At 41.6% G+C, this 19,839-nt stretch overlaps 1 protein-coding gene across 12 annotated transcripts in view; it reads right to left on the bottom strand.

Annotated features, from left to right (window-relative positions):
* The window catches only part of FAM13A (family with sequence similarity 13 member A), a 134,402-nt gene that overhangs the window by 69,954 nt on the left and 44,609 nt on the right, over window positions 1-19,839 (bottom strand). For 11 of the 12 annotated variants that reach the window (XM_080591851.1, XM_080591852.1, XM_080591844.1 and 8 more), the window contains one exon: window positions 11,925-12,097. In XM_080591851.1, coding sequence (XP_080447977.1) covers window positions 11,925-12,097 — 173 coding nt within the window. The remainder of the gene's footprint in view (window positions 1-11,924; window positions 12,098-19,839) is intronic. The other variant, XM_080591849.1, reaches the window with a different exon arrangement.

The raw sequence follows: 19,839 nt of genomic DNA, 5'->3' as shown, positions 1-19,839 counted from the left end.
ACATCAGCAACAGATTGCAGACAGTTACTCAGACACAATTTATAAGGGATGAGAAAATAATGGGAATATAGCAGACATTTTTGTCTGTTGTCAAAGTTGAAGGAAATTGCCTTAGTTCTCATCACTCTGGCTAAATTTTTCCATACAACATAACAACTCTATATGTACAATTAATAATGAAGTGTGTAGTTTGGTCCTTTGTTACAGAACTACTCTCCTAAAGAGTCCAAATGACCCATTTCACAAATTTCTTATGAAAAGAAAACTTCAAAAAAGTCCACAATTTCTATCAAAGATATTAAATAGTAAGTACAGAGCATATACATTAGTAAGTTATGTGCTGAACTTGTTGTAGTAAGGAAATGAACAACAAAAAAGCAGAGTCATAAAGTACAAAGTTTTCACAAGCTCAAATGCCTACTACCATAAAATTGTCTCCTTGGGAAAGCTGTAATGAAAAGCTGCTTTTAATTCTGAGGAGGGAAGGAACAGAAGGAAAGGATTCAAAGATGGCACCTCCATATCCATACTGTGACTACTGTGTTTTTAGCAATGCAGGGGTATTCTAATTGGTATAGTTCATCTCTATCACTCAGAGTGCTCAGAGAAAACCCATGAAGAGAATGCAAGAGCTAAAGCCAAACACATTTAGTGTTTTTCAAAGGAAACAAGCTGTGAAATGTGTGAAACATTAATATTTGAACTAGCACTCGAAAGGTGAACAAGATCCAATGGAAGCTGAAGATAGACAAACTAGAAATGAGAAATAGAAATGATAGAAAAACTAGAAATGAGATATTCTGACACCGTTTCCCACAGCATTCTCCTCAAGAAACTGGCTGCTCTTGGCTTGGACTGGCGTACGCTTCGTTGAGTTAGAAACTGGCTGGGTAGCCGGGCCCAAAGAGTCGTGGTGAATGGAGTCAAATCCAGTTGGAGGCCGGTCACTAGTGACGTCCCCCAGGGCTCAGTACTGGGGCCAGTTCTCTTCAATATCTTTATCGATGACCTGGATGAGGGGATCGAGTGCACCCTCAGTAAGTTTGTAGACAACACCAAGTTAGGTGCGTGTGTCGATCTGCTCGAGGGTAGGAAGGCTCTGCAGGAGGATCTGAATAGGCTGGACCGATGGGCTGAGGCCAACTGTATGAAGTTCAACAAGGCCAAGTGCTGGGTCCTGCATTTGGGGCACAACAACCCCAAGCAGCGCTACAGGCTGGGAGATGAGTGGTTGGAAAGCTGCCTGGCAGAAAAGAACCTGGGAGTATTGGTTGATAGTCGGCTGAACATAAGCCAGCAGTGTGCTCAGGTGGCCACGAAGGCCAACAGCATCCTGGCTTGCATAAGAAACAGTGTGGCCAGCAGGGCTAGGGAAGTAATTGTCCCCCTGTACTTGGCACCGGTGAGGCCGCACCTCGAGTACTGTGTTCAGTTTTGGGCCCCTCGCTACAAGAAGGACATGGAGGTGCTTGGGCAATGAAGCTGGTGAGGGGTGTGGAGAACAAGTCTTAGGAGGAGCGGCTGAGGGAGCTGGGATTGTTCAGCCTGGAGAAGAGGAGGCTACGGGGCAACCTTATCGCTTTCTGTAGGTACCTTAAAGAAGGCCGTAGGGAGGTGGGGGTTGGTCTGTTCTCCCACGTGCCTGGTGACAGGACGAGGGGGAATGGGCTAAAGTTGCGCCAGGGGAGGTTTAGGTTGGATATTAGGAAGAAGTTCTTTACTGAAAGGGTTGTAAGGCATTGGAAGTGGTTGAGCCACCATCCCTGGAGGTCTTTAAAAGACGTTTAGATGTAGAGCTTAGTGATGTGGTTTAGTGGAGGACTTGTTAGTGTTAGGTCAGAGGTTGGACTCAGTGATCTTGGAGGTCTCTTCCAACCTAGATGATTCTGTGATTCTGTGAACTAACTACTGACACAATTCATCAAAGACAATGGTGAATTTTTAACCTGCTTACATTTTTTTTTACAGTTGCTTCTGTTGAAGAATGCCAAACCTTAGACAAATTACTCAGATATAATTAGCAAAATTATCTTACACATTTTCCTAAGTGATTTCCTCATTTTCTTCTTGTCCAAAGGAAAAACACATTGCTCTCAGTTGAATTAATTTCACCCTTTTTATTTTCTGCACCGAAATAACAATACAAGTTTTGCTGGCATACCCACGGGGAATATACTGCTTTTTTATAGAACCATGGAATCATAGAATGGTTTGGAAGGGACCTTAAAGATCATCTATCCTGGCCTTAAACACTTCCAGGAATGGGGCATCCACAACCTCTCTGGAAAACCTGTTCCAGTGCCTCACCACCCTCTGAGTAAAGGATTTCTTCCTTATATCTAATCTAAATCCACACTTTTTTAGTTTAAAGCCATTACCCCTTGTCCTATCACTCCACTCCCTGACAAAGAGTCCCTCCCCAGCTTTCCTGTAGGCCCTCTTTAGGTACTGGAAGGCCACTATAAGGTCTCCCAGGAGCCTTCCCTTCTCCAGGCTGAACAACCCCAACCTCAGCCTTTCTTCATAGAAGAGGTGTTCATCCTTGTGGCCCTCCTCTGGACTCTTTCTAATAGGTCCATGTCCTTCTTGTGCTGGGGGCCCCAGAGCTGAACACAGTACTTCAGGTGGGCTCTCATGAGAGCTGAGCAGAGGGGGAGAATCCCCTCCCTCGCCCTTGTGGCCATGATTCTTTTGATGCAGCCCAGGGCACAGTTGGCTTTCTGGGTTGCAAGCACACATTGCTGGCTCATGATGAGCTTCTCATCAACCAACATTTGCACTCTTCCTTACTGCAACTTGGAGGCCAAATTGCCTTTTGAACAAAGCTAGTTATAATCTATTAAGGAGGAAATATATTCCAGAATTGTTCCTTAAACCTGCTGGGACAAGATGCAAGTAAACATGAAATTAAAAGTTTTTCAGAGCTTCAGGTCCTTGGAGTTCCTCATCTCAGCCAACAGATAAGCATGGCAAGTATATTTTGCACAGAGCAGGACACTCCAAGCTGCTGTGGCATCTCTCCATAAGCAGTGGTTTCCTTTGCAAGCTCTGCCACACCCTACGTCAGCCGCTTTTACTTGTTCCAAAGACTCTCACCCCATGGGATAGCCCAGAAATTACTTCTTGGCTTCCCTCCTGGAGTAGTGGGAGGATTAGGAGTAGGTTCTTAAAATGTTTTCAGTGAACGCATCAAGTAATGAATGGCTGTGCCAGATATCTGCTGTGGGAACAGGGCTTATCCTGTGTGCTGTGCAGCAGGTCACTAGGTTCTTTGCTTGCACCTGTTAGTTCAAGTGCCAGAGCATGGCACAGCAAGAAAACAATGTTGTTTTTCTTGTATCATGTTATTTTCAAAGCAGGCTTCTTCCAAAGCTCTGATAATTTAATGGATTGTGTCTTCTTACTGGGGTTCAGTTATCCTGCGATCACATGGTTGTTGGGGAATGAGTCCCCTTCATTTCTCAAAGGGGCTGCTGCTTTCTTGTCACATGCTTAACATAAGATTTGGGACAAAGAAACAGCTGGGATGATGTTGGAGAGAAGGAGAAAGGCTGACAGGTTTGCAGGCACTTCAAACTGCTGAGTCTGAACAAACAAAGGAGCAGGCCTCACAATTCGTATTTGGTGAATGTGGCTTTTTACTTCACTTAAAGGTAAGCTGCCTTCCTTGTTGGCAAGGAAGGCAGTCTGGCAGAGTTACCCTCTAGGAAAACCCTCTAGAAATAGCTCCTCTTCTTCAGCTAATGACATAACAGAAAGGAATCATCATTTTGCAAGAGTGCCCCATGAGCCCTTCTGGCTCCGAAAACAGATGATGGGAAAAGATGACTGCGCTCAGGCTTGGCGGGACAAACTGACTTTGGCAGGAGGCTCTAAGAGAAGAGTGAGCTGGGTGAGAATAATTTGATCTCTCTGCCTAGAGCTGGAAGACGCATCTACCACAGAAGCAAGGGAGATCCTGGCAAAAGGACAAATTTGACTAGATCTACAACAACCTGACTGCATTTGCCTGGAGAACAGCCCTCTCAGGCCAGTCACGGGGATTTTTCCAAACTCAGATGTGTGTACATCAAGAAACATGAATTATTGTTTATGTACAGCCAAATACAATGATGCTGGGCTCAAGCAGTGTTACCACAAGTACAGCTCAGTGTTGTACCCCTCATTTGCATCATCAGCTTTGAGTCTAACCATTCCATATGTGTCCAAGCTGTGCAAACTTGCTCCTATTCTGCAGCAGGCCAATCTGAACAGTGTTAAAAGTGACACAAGTGAATGACAAAGGAAAAAGAAAAATCATTGTAAGCCTACGTTTAGGTATCAGGAACATCCAAAATGACAAGAGAAAGGCTAAAAGCTTGCAATTGCCCAACCCAAATTCAGAGGCCAGGAAAAAAATCTACTTTTTCCTACCCAAATGAATTAATCAAGTGAAAGCTAACAAAGGTTTAGAGGAAACTTCCTTTAATCTCTGTGATGCTCAGAGGCCTTCACAGAATGGTGGGCACTTTATTTATTTATTTATTTATTTATTTATTCAAATTTAACACTTCCTGGAAGATTTTTTGTTTTGTTTTGTTTTTAAAGGAAGCATATATAAATTTTATAAAATATGGTGCACTGTTAGCTTTACTCCCAACAGAGTAATTGCTCCACTGTGTTTAGGTCAGTCTTGTCAAAGCCTTAATGAGTGGAAGTCATCAACATCCAAGCAGCCTTTAGTAATTTCTTCGCAATTACCCAGTGACCTCTCTTTGTAGTTATCCCTAGCGCAAACACACTGCTTCCAGAATGTGCAGAATGACAAGGAAAACTTTGGTGCAGAAACAGAACTATCTTTGCACCTCCTAAATGCAACATTTTCAGGACAGGAGGAAGGCACTAAGTCAATACGAGAAAGTGTAATTTGTAGATAAGCAGTCAGTCAGGAATCCCATTCCTCAAAAAAGATAATATGAGAGGAAATCTCTCATGGTGACTGACTGTGAGAGGGGGATTTTACAACACTGAAACTGCTCAGAGACAAACAGATATAGGCAAAGTGACAAGAGCGCTGAGTGACAACCCTGCCCTGCCACCAACAGCCTTTTCTTAAAGTAGACAGCTGACCAATTTGTTTAATACTTTGTTTAAAAATATACACGGGTGTCATGGGAAATCACAGCTAAAGTCCATCAGTCAGTACTGCCAACGTGCTGAATACAACGTCCAAATACACAGTTCTTTCAGCTGAACCGGGAAATTGCAACACCAAACAAGCCTGGTTGAGAACTCACTGACCTCTGTACGCTGATCTTCCTGCAGACTGCCTGCAGGAAGCAGGCTGAGGTCCCCTCTGGGAAGCAGCACAGGAAGGAGCACCTCACAGCTTCAGGTGACTGAAAACTGCTTGCTCTGCAAAGCTACTGGAAACAAGGCACACCGTGATGATCTTCCTTAGCTAAACAATGCGCTACACACATCAGGAGACAGGCTAAAGAAGCTATAGGAAAGGGAACTACTCACTCACTGGAGTACAAATAGGTAAAGCCACAGTGCAGAGGTTTTACATCTTCCTTAGATGCCAGTAAGAGAAGTAGTGATGGGTGTTTTGGTTTTTAAAAACACAAATATTAAAAACAAAACAATTTCAAAGCTGGCTTAAATTCCTTATGATCTATGACGTGTTCTCCCATAAGAGACCACCAATCTTTTCGTTTGAAAAGAACTTCAAAATTTCCACAAATATTTGTACCTTATATCCCACAGCAAAAACTTCTACCAGGTACCAGGACGCCACCAGCCTCATGAGATGAGGGGACTTTCTCCTCACAGCTAAAGCAGATAAGAAAGAAATGAACTAGACAAAATAAATAACCCTTCTAGGTGAGAGGGCAATGCATGAGATACATGAAGGGAGCCATTTTTTTTTGCTCGGATATGATTCAGGTTATTACTCAATTACCATGAACTTGCTGTAGTCCCCTACTCTTTTGTAAGGCTGCTGGATGCTGTTCCAGGAAACAGGAAAAGCTAATACGCTTGACTTATGGATTGAAAGAAGAATTTCTGTTTCCCTCTACATCTAATGGCATTAACGAGCTGCTTTTTAGAGGTAACGATGGTCAGACCTTTGTTTGGCTTATGATTCTTGCTGCTTCTAAGATGAACCTCCACTTCTGTGGCACAGGTCAGGGGATCAGATGCAAAATGCTCTCCATCCCACAAGCCATAATTTGTCACCAGGTAAATCTTGTATAGAGAGGCAGAAATAAGATAACAAAGTAAATAGGAAGGTTAGAATAGCCTAATGGACAAAACCTAATCTAAGCAGTAACCAGTGCAGGGTGGATGAGAGAGGGCAAATGTTTGAAAAAATAAACTGAAATCCACCCAGGTGACTTGCATGGGAAAAATCTACATAATTACACGTTACTGTGACTGTCATTACATCTGAGTTACGGACAGAGAACTAAGGACAAGCTGAGACCACACCCTGACTCACCATTCACAGTCACCTAGCTTGGAGAGAAACATAAATCACATCTTTGTGGCTGTCTTTAAAAAAAAAAAAAAAGAAAGCTTTTCTTAACAACTCATTCTGTAATGCAGTTCCTAGTGCCAGCATCTCATGATGCAAGAAAGAAGGGAATTGATTGCATAGGAGGGTGGAGACAAATGTGCTTTTAAAGTGAAATGAGTCAGCTTGGAAAAACTAACTCAACACAACCTAAAGAGAGAAAGGGACAAACAGCAAAAATACCATAGATAAAGAAGTCCCCTCCAAGGGCTCAGAGCAGGGCCCACCAGAGGCTGCTGCTGAACGATGCAGAAGGTAACCGCCATCACCACTGCCTCACCAAATTCTCTCTAGACCTTTGTTCCTTTCCTGAGCAGTTTTCTCGAAGAATCCAGGGCTTTCATGAGGCAGCCCCGTCTGCTGTTTGGCTGTGATCCCTTATGTAAACCTGGCAGCAAGGCTCCTGAGTGATAAGGCAAATTATTACTTTGGATAGGGACTGAATGTACTGCCATGACAGGCTTCAAAAACAAAACAAAACAAAACAAAAAACACGCAACAAAACAAGCCAAAACAAAAATAGTCAGCTAAGCAGACAGCACCAGCCCTCCTGCTTGATTTGTTCTGGCAACAACAGAAACCCAAGTTCTTATCACATGCCAGAGAATAATGGTAAGTTTTGGCTTGCCTTGGTTTTAAACCCCAGCTGCTAAAAGGAAAGCCAACAAACAGGGAAAGTGTTTATAGTAAGCACAACCTTCTCGGTGTACAACTACATGTGTTTTCATACCTCAGCAATTAAGGGCTAGAACACACAGTGTTGTTAAGAGGAGGGTGCAGCAAGGGTACATAAACCCACCCTTTATTTCAAGGAGACCATTACAGCATGTGATCGCTACAGCCCGAATATAAGGATCTTTGTGAACAAAAGGTTGATGTAAACAAATCTCTTTGAGAACTTGCACATGTTAGACAGCCAACACGGGGTATCTGTGCCGACAAAGCTCATTGCAGCTGTGACTGCAGTCACAAACAGGAATTTATGATCTTTGGCACACAAAGAGATGGCTAGGAGGCACTGGAGAAGTCGGATTGCTTACCGAATGATGGTGAGTTTTGCTCCAACGCTTCAGCTCTCAAAATCTGCACAATGTTTTTCACAAAGTTTTCCTGCCATCCACACACCATTGCTGCCAAAAAGGAAAGGTACCTGGTAGCACTCCTTAGATCAATAGTTCCACCTAGGGAATGTGCACAGAGCCTAACAACAGGGCAAACCGCAGGGTGCCCTCCTACAGAAGGATCCTCCTTGAAAACAGTACCAAGACTGCAAAATAACACAGCTCCAGCATGTGATAGAACAGCGATATACAGCAAAGCCTATTTCAGTGCCCTTTCCGGGGCAAAAGATTTTGGATGGTGAAAGCAAAAATCTGTAGACAGCAAGCATCTGGCACCCCTGAGCCAGCATCAGGACAGAAATTTCAACTTAACATCAACATCTCCTGCCTTACATTTTGGTTGCAGGAAGCGTTTTCCCTCCTGCCTGAAGGCTTTCCCATTTCTCTGCTGTTATAGGAAGTTTGGCATGAAAGGCTACGAACACTGCATGTAAGAGGCCTTCCTACCTTTGTATCCACTTAAATCTTAATGTATCCTGTCCCTGAAGTAAAACACATTTGAACTTCTTATTCAAGGCATTTAAGTTTAAACACCTCTAGGCACATCCAAAATAATTTCAAGTACTACTGCTGTCATGCACGCCCCTTCTGAACTACAGCTGTGAGAAGATATTTTCCTTCTTGATAATGGGGGGGGGGGGGGGGGGAAGAGGGCCCCAAACTGAGCTTCCCCCATCTGAAAGCCCACCCTAGCCACATCTCACTGAGGGCCTGGTAAAGCTCCAGGAAGCCCCATCTTCTCCTGCCTACACGCTCGTCCCAAAGCTGCTATCTCCCCTAACTTCTGAGATTTGCAGTATGGCTTGTGGCTTTCAAACTGGTAAAGATATGGTATGTGGTTCCCAGGGTCCGGAAGTTTGATACAACAGTCTGCTCATTGCATACAGACTTTCATCCATCTTTCAGAGGACCGAACTCATCTCTCGTCCGCCTTCTTTTCTTTCTTTCTTCAGCGTTTTGGGGTTTGCTCGAAGTCTGTATTACAGGTATGTTTTTCTGCTACTGCATAATTAGCAGTTTGCCCTTGACACACAGCTATAACAATGAGGTAATTCTCAAGAGAACACATACATTGTGTACTTGTCGGGATTACAGGTACGTATAGTTAGTTACTCCACCTATTTTGGTCAGAAGAAAAACATAACAACTTCAAAATACCATTTTCTTAAGATCAACAGAAAGAGACAGATTTTATGCTCTGCAATATGTCGTGACTACAACTGATATTTCACACATTCCAAATGACAGCAGCACCTTCAAAAAATTCCTGCAATGAGGAATATGCCTGTAAAGAGGCATAACATGTTTTTCAATATTAAAAAAACAGTAAGCCATTTTATTAGACATAGTCACAATTGTAGCTGCTACTTAATAAGCAGATCTTCGTTTTAAGGTCAACTGTATAAAGACACATCCTGAGAGGTATTTTAAATAGTAACAAACATTACTAAACAGTCAGAAGTCTCTTGTTTTCTCCCTGATGACCTATTCTCTAATGTCAAATGAAAGTGACTGAAAATGACAGGACTGTATTGTAAACTTTAGTTTACAGCTACTACTGTGGGGCCTTACAGGCTTAGTGTGTGTGATTATTTCTTCACTGTTACACTTGTAAGTCTGCTAAAGGTGGAGTCCTGCATCCACTGTTCTGCTGTAGCCCTTCATCCTCTTCTAATCCGCCCCTATCATGGTATCTGGGCATGGAGAGGGAACAAGCCACAAGCGTTTTCATGAAACAGCAAAAGATTATCATTGCCAAGAACAACCTTTATTCTTTTCTAACAAAGATCATACGATAGCTGAGCAGATATAGTCATTTCACTAAAACATATCTGATAATTGCATGTAATTACACAACGATAACATTTATTTAAGAACTGCTAGCACCTCGTGACAGAAATCCCCCCAACAAGAATAGCAGCGTGTTTACAAAGCACTTTATAGCCCAGATCAGATGCCAGAGTCCTTCTGCTGAAAAAGGCGAAAACTCCTAATGTAGCCCTGCACTGAAATAATACTAGATAATACCTTGCCGTGAGCTTGGATTCCACAGGAGTGGCACAAAGCTGCCAAAAGCATGTTTAAAACCACTCCTGATATATTACGGCACTACATTAATGCCAGGAAATCAGTGTTTCTGATTGTTGCACAGACAGCTGTGCCCCAGGTCTGCTAGAGACCTCTCTCCCCTCTTCTTTTTAGGGGTGGTCAAGAGCCTCCTCCTCTTCACCCTGTCCTGCTCTACAATCTGGTATCCTGGAGCTGGGCAGAAAACAGCAAGCACTACCTCATTCTTCAGCAGCAGCAGCAGATCTCTGGCAGAAAAGTACTAGAAGCTAACAGCAGTGCAGACACAAACTCAACCCAATTAGGTAAATAGGCACACAAGTGTGATACGAGACAGAAAACTAGGGTGTTCCTGAACAAAGCGGGATTGCAAAAGAATTAGTTTCTACAGCTTATTCATTTCCCAGATAAAATTAGAGATGCAGACTTCTTTCATCCTGAGGACTGAGCATGGAGACTGACTGCTTCTGCCTAATTACAAAGACATCTAATTTGGTGCTTAGTGTCCTGTACCAGTATCAGTCCAACTGTCCCATATTTCAACGGTACTATTCTAAAGAATAACACTTCAGTTGGAAAGTACCAATTCCTACAGCAAATAATTACCTCCTCTGGGGAACATTCAGCTAAAAGAATCACAATTCTGAGGGATACCTCATGAAATACATCAATCATATACACTTCCCTAGACATGAGACTTATCTGTCCTTTGTTTCAACTCTCCAGTATTTCATTTCCCTTTATACCTTACAACAAATAGGGGAGTACTGACCGGCAGGAGCATGTTCTCTGCCAAGCTCCAGCATACCCATGCATGAGCCCATAACTTCTAACCCATCGCTACTTGCACGGCCCTGTCTAGCTGGTAGAACTGTATTGCTTTCTCAGTTTTGCCAGCTGACCTGCTTTAGTAATTGCTTCCTAAATCAGTCAGGAGATGGATTAATAAAGACATTGAATCATAGATTCATAGATTCATAGGATAGGTTAGTTTGAAATATAAACTCACCTGATGTCTTCTGAATGTAGGATTTTTGAGGATGGGATTAGAGACAGTAAAGCACAAAGCTGACACAGCTAGAAGCTAAAAGGGTTGTGCATCTGCAAGGGCTGGAAACCAGATTTAACATCTGTGCTTCACCACCATTATTATGAATCAAAATCTGGTGTTGGTGCATAATTTGCTAACTCGGTTCATGAGCTGACTGCTGTCTGTCTGTGCGAGTGCTGAGAATAGCACCCCGTCTCCTGCTTACTCAGTGAAGTCACTCAGTTACGTGTCTGGCAGCGTTGCCCCTGCTTTGTGTTCTGCATCGGTATGCAGAGACACTGTGGTGTCATGTTTCATGACACGTAAATAGCACCATTTCCCACATTAGGCCAACCTCATATTTCAGTAGCATAAAGGAATTTCCCACAGTAACTTGAATCCTTCATGTTCTGCACTAGACACAAGAGGAAAGGGAATGAGATACAATTCAATAACCTGAGAACAAGGGAAAGATACTGGTTCAGTTTGATGTTCAGTGAAGAGTTTTACAAGAATCTGAATTGCCCATTACCTGCTCACCTCATTGGCAAAGTGCCATCAATCAAAACTATAGGTATACTCCTGAAAAATAGACTCTTAAAGATACTTTTAGACGGATAATTTTAAAGATACTCTATAGACAGTCTTTTATTTCCTGTCTTGTCTGAACAATACTAGTACTATCATCATTCTTGTCAGAAAAATAACCCCCTCTAAAGCCCCTTCCCTTTTTGGATTGAGAATGGGAATAAACTCAGCTACCTGTTACAACTTAAACTAGGCAGATCAAACACACTTAAAAACTGACAGGAGACACCTACATTTTGGTTGCATCTTGTGCTCAGTGTCATTTCTAGTGCCTGACTTTAGATCGGTCCTGTCCATCTGCACTCCTCTACCAAGCAGGCCATCTTCATATGCATGCAAAGTTATATTTGAAAGACAAACTATAGCACACATCAGGCTTTGTAAGGCACCTGTTGGAATGTGTGGCTTCAACAGGGGTATGCATATTATTTTGCCTTACACCACAGCACGCTGACATTGTGAGCTTCAATGGAAAAAGGTGTTCAAAATGCTCAGAGCTGGAGGTGCAGGTACAGAACAAACAAGGAAACAAATACAAAGACAAAAAAGGAGCACTAACCTGAAGAAAAATGCACCACTGTTAACGAAGGAGATTTCATCTGTTAAATCCATCTCCTTCAAACATGAACTACTGTCTGTTAATCGGAGGCTGACCTGAGGTGTTCCATCTGACAGGTCTGGTTGTGGCACTAGGCATGTTCGGCTGGATCCTTCCCTTGTGGACTTTGTCATCTACAAAAGTAAAGAAAGAGAAAATTGAAACATGAAAGGAAGGAAAAGCAGAGCAGCCTCTTCAAATAATCTAACAGAAAGACATTCTCTACCAGTGTGCAAACAGCGAACAATATGATAAAGTACAAACTAATGATACAAAATGCAAATAAATCAAACAATCTGCTTGTTTAAAGACTATTTAAAGAAGAATAAACATGTGCCTATTGAAAGAAGAAGGGTAGCAGTGAAATTAACAAAAGGAAGGTAAGTAAAATAAATGGAGAATTATTTCCTGTATCACAGAAGGCAAACTAAAAAAAAATCTCATTGAATCTTTATCTCTTGACATGAACTAAAGTAACAGATAGTAAAAGAAATTGAAGACCTCTTCCCAACAATCCTTCCATTTTGAAAAGGAAGTTTATGTCAATACGTGCTCTGGAGGAAAATTTCTCCATACATGGACTTCCTGTGTTGGTGTTCTCTGATGAGGCAGCCAGAACATGGAGTTGGAAGCTGGGCTTCCTACATACAAGATGAAGTTTCCAAGCATCACTGAGCCCATATACAGGATGGCCAGAGCTCTTGCTTTGGATTCTCAGCAGAAGCGTGCAAAACCAAAGAACAAATAGTGCTGTGTCAGACTATTTTCTGGTATCAGCAGCAGATAATGAGTGCTTAGGGGAGTAAGAGCAAATTCAGAGGTTTGCCCCTAATGCTTTGTCCCAGCTTTTGGCACTCTGTGGTTTGGGGCTTTCTTTGACTTGGAAGTTGAACCTCGATCACTGTGTTTAACAGTGAACATTGGACCTATCCTTTGTGATTATATTAAATTCCTTAATGTCCACTTCTGTCTTTAGCTTTTGTAGGATTCTATGGCTAGGAGTTTCAAAACACCTTTACATATTGATTCAAATTTTAAAAAAGAGTACTTCCATGTCGGATAAGGTGACATATAATCTTTCCTTAGTTTTTGAACTGTGAGAATTGGCAAATACTGTTCCTTACCCACCTTCCCCGTTCCATTTTTGACTTAAAAAAAAAACCCCACACACTACTCCATTAACTCCATTAATAGTCTAATCAGACTGAAAAATCCCAGTTCATATAGTTTTAATTTTAAAGAAGTCATTCTGCTGCCTTTGATCCTTTTTGCTGTCTTCCTCTATACATTTTCACCTTCTGCTAAATCCTTTTTGAAAAGAGGTAGCCAGAACTGCATGCAGAATTATATAAGTAAATCTCAGATTTACGATGGCTTCTTATTTAAATGCAGCTTTTTGTTTGCTCTCATGATTGCTAATTGAGCCAACAGCTTTGTGAAGTTTCTATAACATCCAGATCTCTTTTATAGAAAGAGTAACTAATTCAGAGCTCATCAGTATATACATTTATACGTTTTTTGTGGTTTTTGTTTTTTGGACAACAATTAGCATCCAGTGATGGAAATTCACCTATAATTTTTTCACCCCATATGGAGTATCTTAAAAGCCTTCTGTAAGCCCCCGTAACCAGTTTTTCCTGCTTTGAGTAATTTTCTTTTATCAGCACATTCAGCCTCTTTATGCGTCACTATTAAAAACGTTGAATAGTATAAATTCCAGCAAAGATCCTTGAGAGACTTCACAGGCAACCTCTCTCCACTGATAAGGAGAGCATTTATTTTTATTGCTTTCTAATTATTAATCTATACTTTCGTTCTAATCACACGTGAGCTTTGCTTCTTTCAATGCCTTTGATAATCTTATCAAAACCTTTGGAAACTCAAGTGAACTGTATTGGCTTTATTTACAAACACGCTTACTGGCTCCTTTGTCACACAATATTTTTCTCGAAACGAGTCATGCGTGTGTCTCCTGATGACTTCAATTATCCATTTGTTTATTAATTATGCTGCCTTCTACAGTTTCTACAAATCTCCTGGACTGTACATCAGGCTTTCTGGATCTCTCCTGAACCCTTACTTTTTTAAAACTATTTTTACTACGACTTACTATTTTTAAAACTATTCTTCTTTTCACCTCCTGTTTTGGAATGCTCTGTTTTGCTCACAGTTGCTTCCAAATACTTTGTGTGTTTTGAAATGTTTCATGGGACAGAAAGCTGTTTGCTGTTCAGCTCTGAAAAGATTGAACTGAAAAACATCATGTATATCAAAGGCAACGGGAAACCAGACAGATATGTAGAGAGCTGCTCCTGCACTCATGGCAAGATCCTGCCTTCGCTGACATCAATGGGCCTTTTGCCCGCGGTCAATACCTCACCTTTGGACTACCCCTCTTTTCCTGCAATACTCTGCTGCCATGCTGCCTGAAGTGGACGCTGGCTTTTGACACCACAGGAACTGGGCATACAGCCTGCAGACACCAGGCCGTGGCTCTCAGCTGCAAACAAAAGGGATGCTGTAGTAGCAGAGGGAGACAGTGTCTGCACGGAGCAGAGAAGACAAGTTGAGGCTACCAAGTTGGCATACGCTGAAGTCTGCTACTCTGTCACTTAAAATACATCTTCATTCTCAGCTAAACAGACTAAAATAATATCAGATGCTACTCAGGATCAAAGGGATCACCCAAATAAAGGGCAATCAAAACACCAAAGAACAGATAACTCAAAGGAATTGTATTACACCACACATCCTGCATTTGGCTTTCAACATTTGCTGTCTCAGAGAGTTTAGATGCGAGAAACTGTGTTTGCAGTTCTAATAGTGACTTGTCAGATCTATGACCAGTATAAACCTTTGTCATTAGGGGTGTTAAAGAAATTGCAATGAAATATCACCCCTAGAGGCTTAAACTGACCAGACAAGGTGGCATCACCCCACACATACCACTGCTACGATGTTTCTTAACTTATGGATGCATCATCGAGCTGTTTCATCTCCCTGTGAGATGTCAGAAATTACTGGGTTCAAAGATCAAAGATAAATATGCCACATATTCTAAAGCTCTGATTCAGTATGATGACTCTAATCTTTGTCTGCTTCTGAAGAACAGGGAGTGCTCCACACCAAGACGAGTCTAGAGAGTTCCATGCACATGCCTTGACAAGGAGTGAAGATACAAATTCTTAGCACAGAACATCCCTCTTTTCTGAGTACCTCATTCATGTTGTCAATGAGGAAAAAACTTCAATATCCTAAGCTATGCATGAACTCATAAATAATTAGGGCAATTCATACCCATTTGAGAAAATAATTATGACATCTGAATGCGGAACCTTTGGAAGAAGCTAGCTGTGCGTTTATATTTAATATTCAGAATTTTAAGTGTGATAAATATATTTCCATAAGGTTATCATCAGGTACTTGTTCAGTTTCATCAGGTGGCCTCGAACCTGCTCTTCGCTTACAGTGGGTGAGACTTTGCTCCCCCAGCCTCCATCTGCGGGTTCAGGGAAACAAAAGACTTGGGAAGCCTGACTGGCAGTGAAGATCGAGGCAAAGAAGTTGCTGAGTACCTCAGCCTTCTCCATGTCTGTCATTATCAGTTCACCCTTCTCATCCATCAGAGAGGGCACACTCTCCTTGGCCTTTCTTTTCTGAGCCATGTACCTACGGAATCCCTTACTGTTACTCTTAGCATCCCTTGCCAAACTCAGTTCCATCCGTGCCTTGGCTTTTCTGATCCCATCCCTGCACATCCAGACCACATCCCTGTGTTCTCCCCAGGCCACGCGTCCCTGTTTCCACTGCCTGTGCATTTCCTTCTTGCACCTCAGTCTGACCAGAAAGGCCTTGCTCAGCCAGCACAGCTGCCTGCCCTCCCTGCCCACGTTTTTACGCAGAGGGATGGAGAGTCCTTGTGCTCTAAGAATGTTGTTTTCTTTTTCACCCTCATCTAAATTTGGTTACGTCATAACTAGCTGTCAGCATAAACCTTACATTCTAATCGACTGTCATTACCTTTGCCTCAGGAACAAAAGAGAAAGGGAGACCATTAACCAGATGTATCTCTTGTCTGGCAGCTACTCCTACAGAACCTGCTGTAGCCAGTACTGTGAAGTCAAATACCCAGGAATGAGACACTTGCCAAAGTTACCCAGGCCACTTGATAGCTCTTGAAACAAATGTTTTACATTCACTCTAATTAAAACAACATCTGCTTCAAGGGGATTTTTCAGCATATACACAGAGCTGTAAGCTCCCTAACAGGGTTACTTAACAGTAACTACAGTGATGATGAATTGTATCGGGATATGCTTGGAGATGCAGAATTTTGCTGGAGGATTTTGTCGCCCTAAACTGTCTCAGAGAATCAGGCGGAAATTCCTTCTGAGACAGCAAAGTCATTCAGCAAACAGCCAGGTATTTATGCTGTACTTTCACGGTTCTCCGAAGCTTCACAGCTCAGCAAGCTCTCACACACCAGCTTCATCAACCACTTTGTTGTAGTAAGAGACAACTGAAGTGAATCTGGATGGGATGAAACTTGCGGCTTTGAAGACCATATAACTGCCAGGCTCACAGGGCTTTCAGAGGCAGGGATAATTCTGCACTGACATTTTTCTGTTACGTTCCCTTCATGTGTCCTATAATATTCTCTCATTTGCTGTTCTTATGCACAAAATGAGGGCCTGATTCATCACACTACTGACCAGGGCACAAAATTTCTGTGTATGACGATGCAAGTGCCAAGGCTGCTGTCTGAATGCTGTGCGTACTACACTAGCTGGGAACAAAGACGTCAGAGAGCCTGTGAAACATCATCTAAACATACCTGAACGACAGTGGCATTCTTTTCCGTACTCCTAGAACTTAAGAGAAGTCCTTAAGCCTGGATGTAACTTAAAGCAAGCACACCGTCATCTTTAGTAAGACTGCTCTATGTGCTAAAAATTGGCCTGTGCTCAAATACTTGCTGAAGCATGGATTAAGTTCAGAAAGTAATAAAATGTAAAAAAATTAATAAGAAACTGTTGATAAGTCACTTCACCTAACATCCACGATATTGATTTTAAAAGTATGAATGGAAAATACTGTTGACAAGATGAGTTCTTCTCAAAGAAAACATGCCTCATCATCCTAAATTACTGACTCTGGGAGACAAAGATCAATAGCTCTATAATTCTTACCAGGTTTTGCACCGAGTCAGCACAGATAACGTAAGCAGTAACAAATACTTGCAAAATCTAGTCATCAGTTCTCTTCCATACCCAGAACCAAGCCCCAAATCCTTGATTAACTGCCACACTGAAATCAGAAAGTCACGATCAATGCAGTCATCCTTACAATCTGTGCAGCTGCCACTGCCAAATTTGGATTTCTCTTACTCCACTTGTATTTTTAGGCATGAATTCACTAAAACACCTCCTCTGTACTCCGCCCCACTTAGATATCAAAGTTTTAAATTTGATGCAATCCTAAAGTGTGTGAAGTTTTAAAGTTCAACCAAGTTTGATGTTTGATTCAAATTTCTGTGTCTTACTCTTAATGATGACAAGACCTTTTGGATTCAAAAGGCTGAGTGTTATTTTCCTTTAAACCATATCGCCACAACCTTCCTATCTGAAAGAAGCCACCGCAAACAGAATAACTTCTTAAATGTTTAAAAGTAAAAACTTTGTTAACATTACGTGATTCTAGGAGAAGAGAGCTAGAAAACACTCTCAGAAAGCCTATGAAATTCAAGCTGTGCTATGCTGATATCGTATTTTTAGCTCCAGAGTTAGTTCACTTGTCACTGGCTGTGAATCCCTGAAATTTTGTTTCAGTAAACTTTCTCAAAGTTAAAGTCTTGTCTCTGTTACAGACCTGTCCAAGTCCAGGAACTTCAGATTGTACAGGAATTCCATCTGTCAGAATAATTTTCTTGTTTGTAACTGCTGTACTGAATTTTGTCTGTCTTCAATGAGATATTACATTAATGTTGTAACAGCGAGCTCATTACTAAAGGTGTTGCAGATAAACAAATCACAATAAACTCTCTGTCTCTAACTGAACCAGATACACAGAACTAATCTAAGTGAAGAGCAGTAGACACTTTACATAATAGGTGGGATTCTGAGGAGATTATTCATGCAGATGGTAACAGTCTTCCTCTGTTATGTCCCTACCAAAACAAACTCCTTAAAGCTTTAGAAATGCTGCTGATAAAAAGTCTGTAAAAAAAGAAATCTGTGCAACATGGCTGATTCTGGTCCAAAGTGACGTGAAACCACTTTAAGAGATTGCACCTGTGGTTTATCAAAGCTATTTAAACGATGACATCTCAGTGAACATTCTTGTGCTTGCTACTTACTGTTCTCTGTAACAGCAGGATAGAAAAGAGCTGCATAAAGGAATAAGTTACAGTTATCTTCATCTTTAAACTTGTCTGTGGAAATGGGGCATCCCAGAATCTGCATACTTTGGCTATGTAATTCAAATCCCTGCACTAAACTTAAGGCATCAACAAACAAGACTGCTGCGGTGCCTGTGCTGTTGTCCACATACCATTACCCAGGCCTCCATCTGCATTCACTGGAAAATCTTTGATCAAATTTAACTTCCTCTCAGATTTGTTTCTCAAATGCTGAGTCAAACCAGCCTACTCAGTGAATCCCCTAATATAGTAAGGCATAGGAAAGGAGGACTCCTACCCATATGTTTACTACGTCTTAACTTCCCAGGATTTCTTCTGGTTACCTGTGATTCCATACCTGCTTATTTAGGCAGTTACTATCCTAGTTTGAAGTGCATATGACTAAGAAGACCATACTTAATGACAAGTGTAAGCCCTCTATAAGAATTCAATACTGAGTCTATTTTTTTCTTGTTAACTCTATTCTCTAAGCCACATCATGTAACTTATCAAATCATTTCACCATCAGTGAAATAGGCCTTTTACTGTAAATACAGTGCTGAACGATATGCAGGAAAAATAAGTGCTACACAAAATACTTTGAAAGCAAAGTGGGCACTTACTAGGAGTTGGGACAATATCCACAATATTGATATTTTTGTCTGTGCAGCTGACAATTCCAAATATCAAAGCTCTTGATCAAAAGCTTGACAATTCCAAATATCAAAGCTTTATCAAAAGTAACTCACACTGTTGCTCAATTAAAGTAAATTAAAGTACAAATCAGACTCATAGGTAAAACATATCTCGCCCGTAGTCAGAGTACTTCTGTACAGCAGTGCAGCTTAGGGCCTCTTGAGAAACATATAAACGAAGCCTCAGTTGCTGCCCTGATGTGGAATCAGAGTATCTCCAAAGACAGCAAGGATGCTATAAGAATTTATCACCAAATCTTAGAGTACAGAGAAAAGGGTCCTCTGGAATTAACTTCTACCTTTCATTCGCTTGGTTTCTTTGGACTGCCCTCACTTGAACAGAGGACGTATCAAGAGTAATAAGCACAAATATGGTCAGGTGATCGCAATCAGAGGAGAGATGTAGGAATGAACTTGGAAGGCTATGATTAATGATTTCTGTTTTCAGTTTCCCACAGGGCAGACTTTCTGCTCATGGCAGTATCCAGCTGCCCATTCAGAACAATAGCAATAAAAATAATGGTAAGTTCCTGTAGTGACAGGGGGCATCGCTTGATATTGCAATATATGCTTAAAATAATTATGCTACCTCCAGTGAAGGAATCTTAAAAAAGTCTTCTGCAAATACCAGCTGTGGTGTTAAAGAGCAAATGATAATGAGATCATCAAAAGCCAGGGAACAGAGGTAAGTCAGCACAGCGACCATCACATTCCTCTATCCTTCCTAACTGTTTGAGATGTAAACACGTGTGTGTTTGCCAAAGGATTTCTGCATTAGAAAAGT

The sequence above is a fragment of the Anser brachyrhynchus genome (genome assembly GCF_964034855.1).
Source record: "Anser brachyrhynchus genome assembly, chromosome: 4".
Lineage (NCBI taxonomy): Eukaryota > Metazoa > Chordata > Aves > Anseriformes > Anatidae > Anser > Anser brachyrhynchus.
The sequence above is the reverse complement of the archived record's forward strand: the minus strand, read 5'-3'. Positions and strand labels throughout refer to the sequence as shown.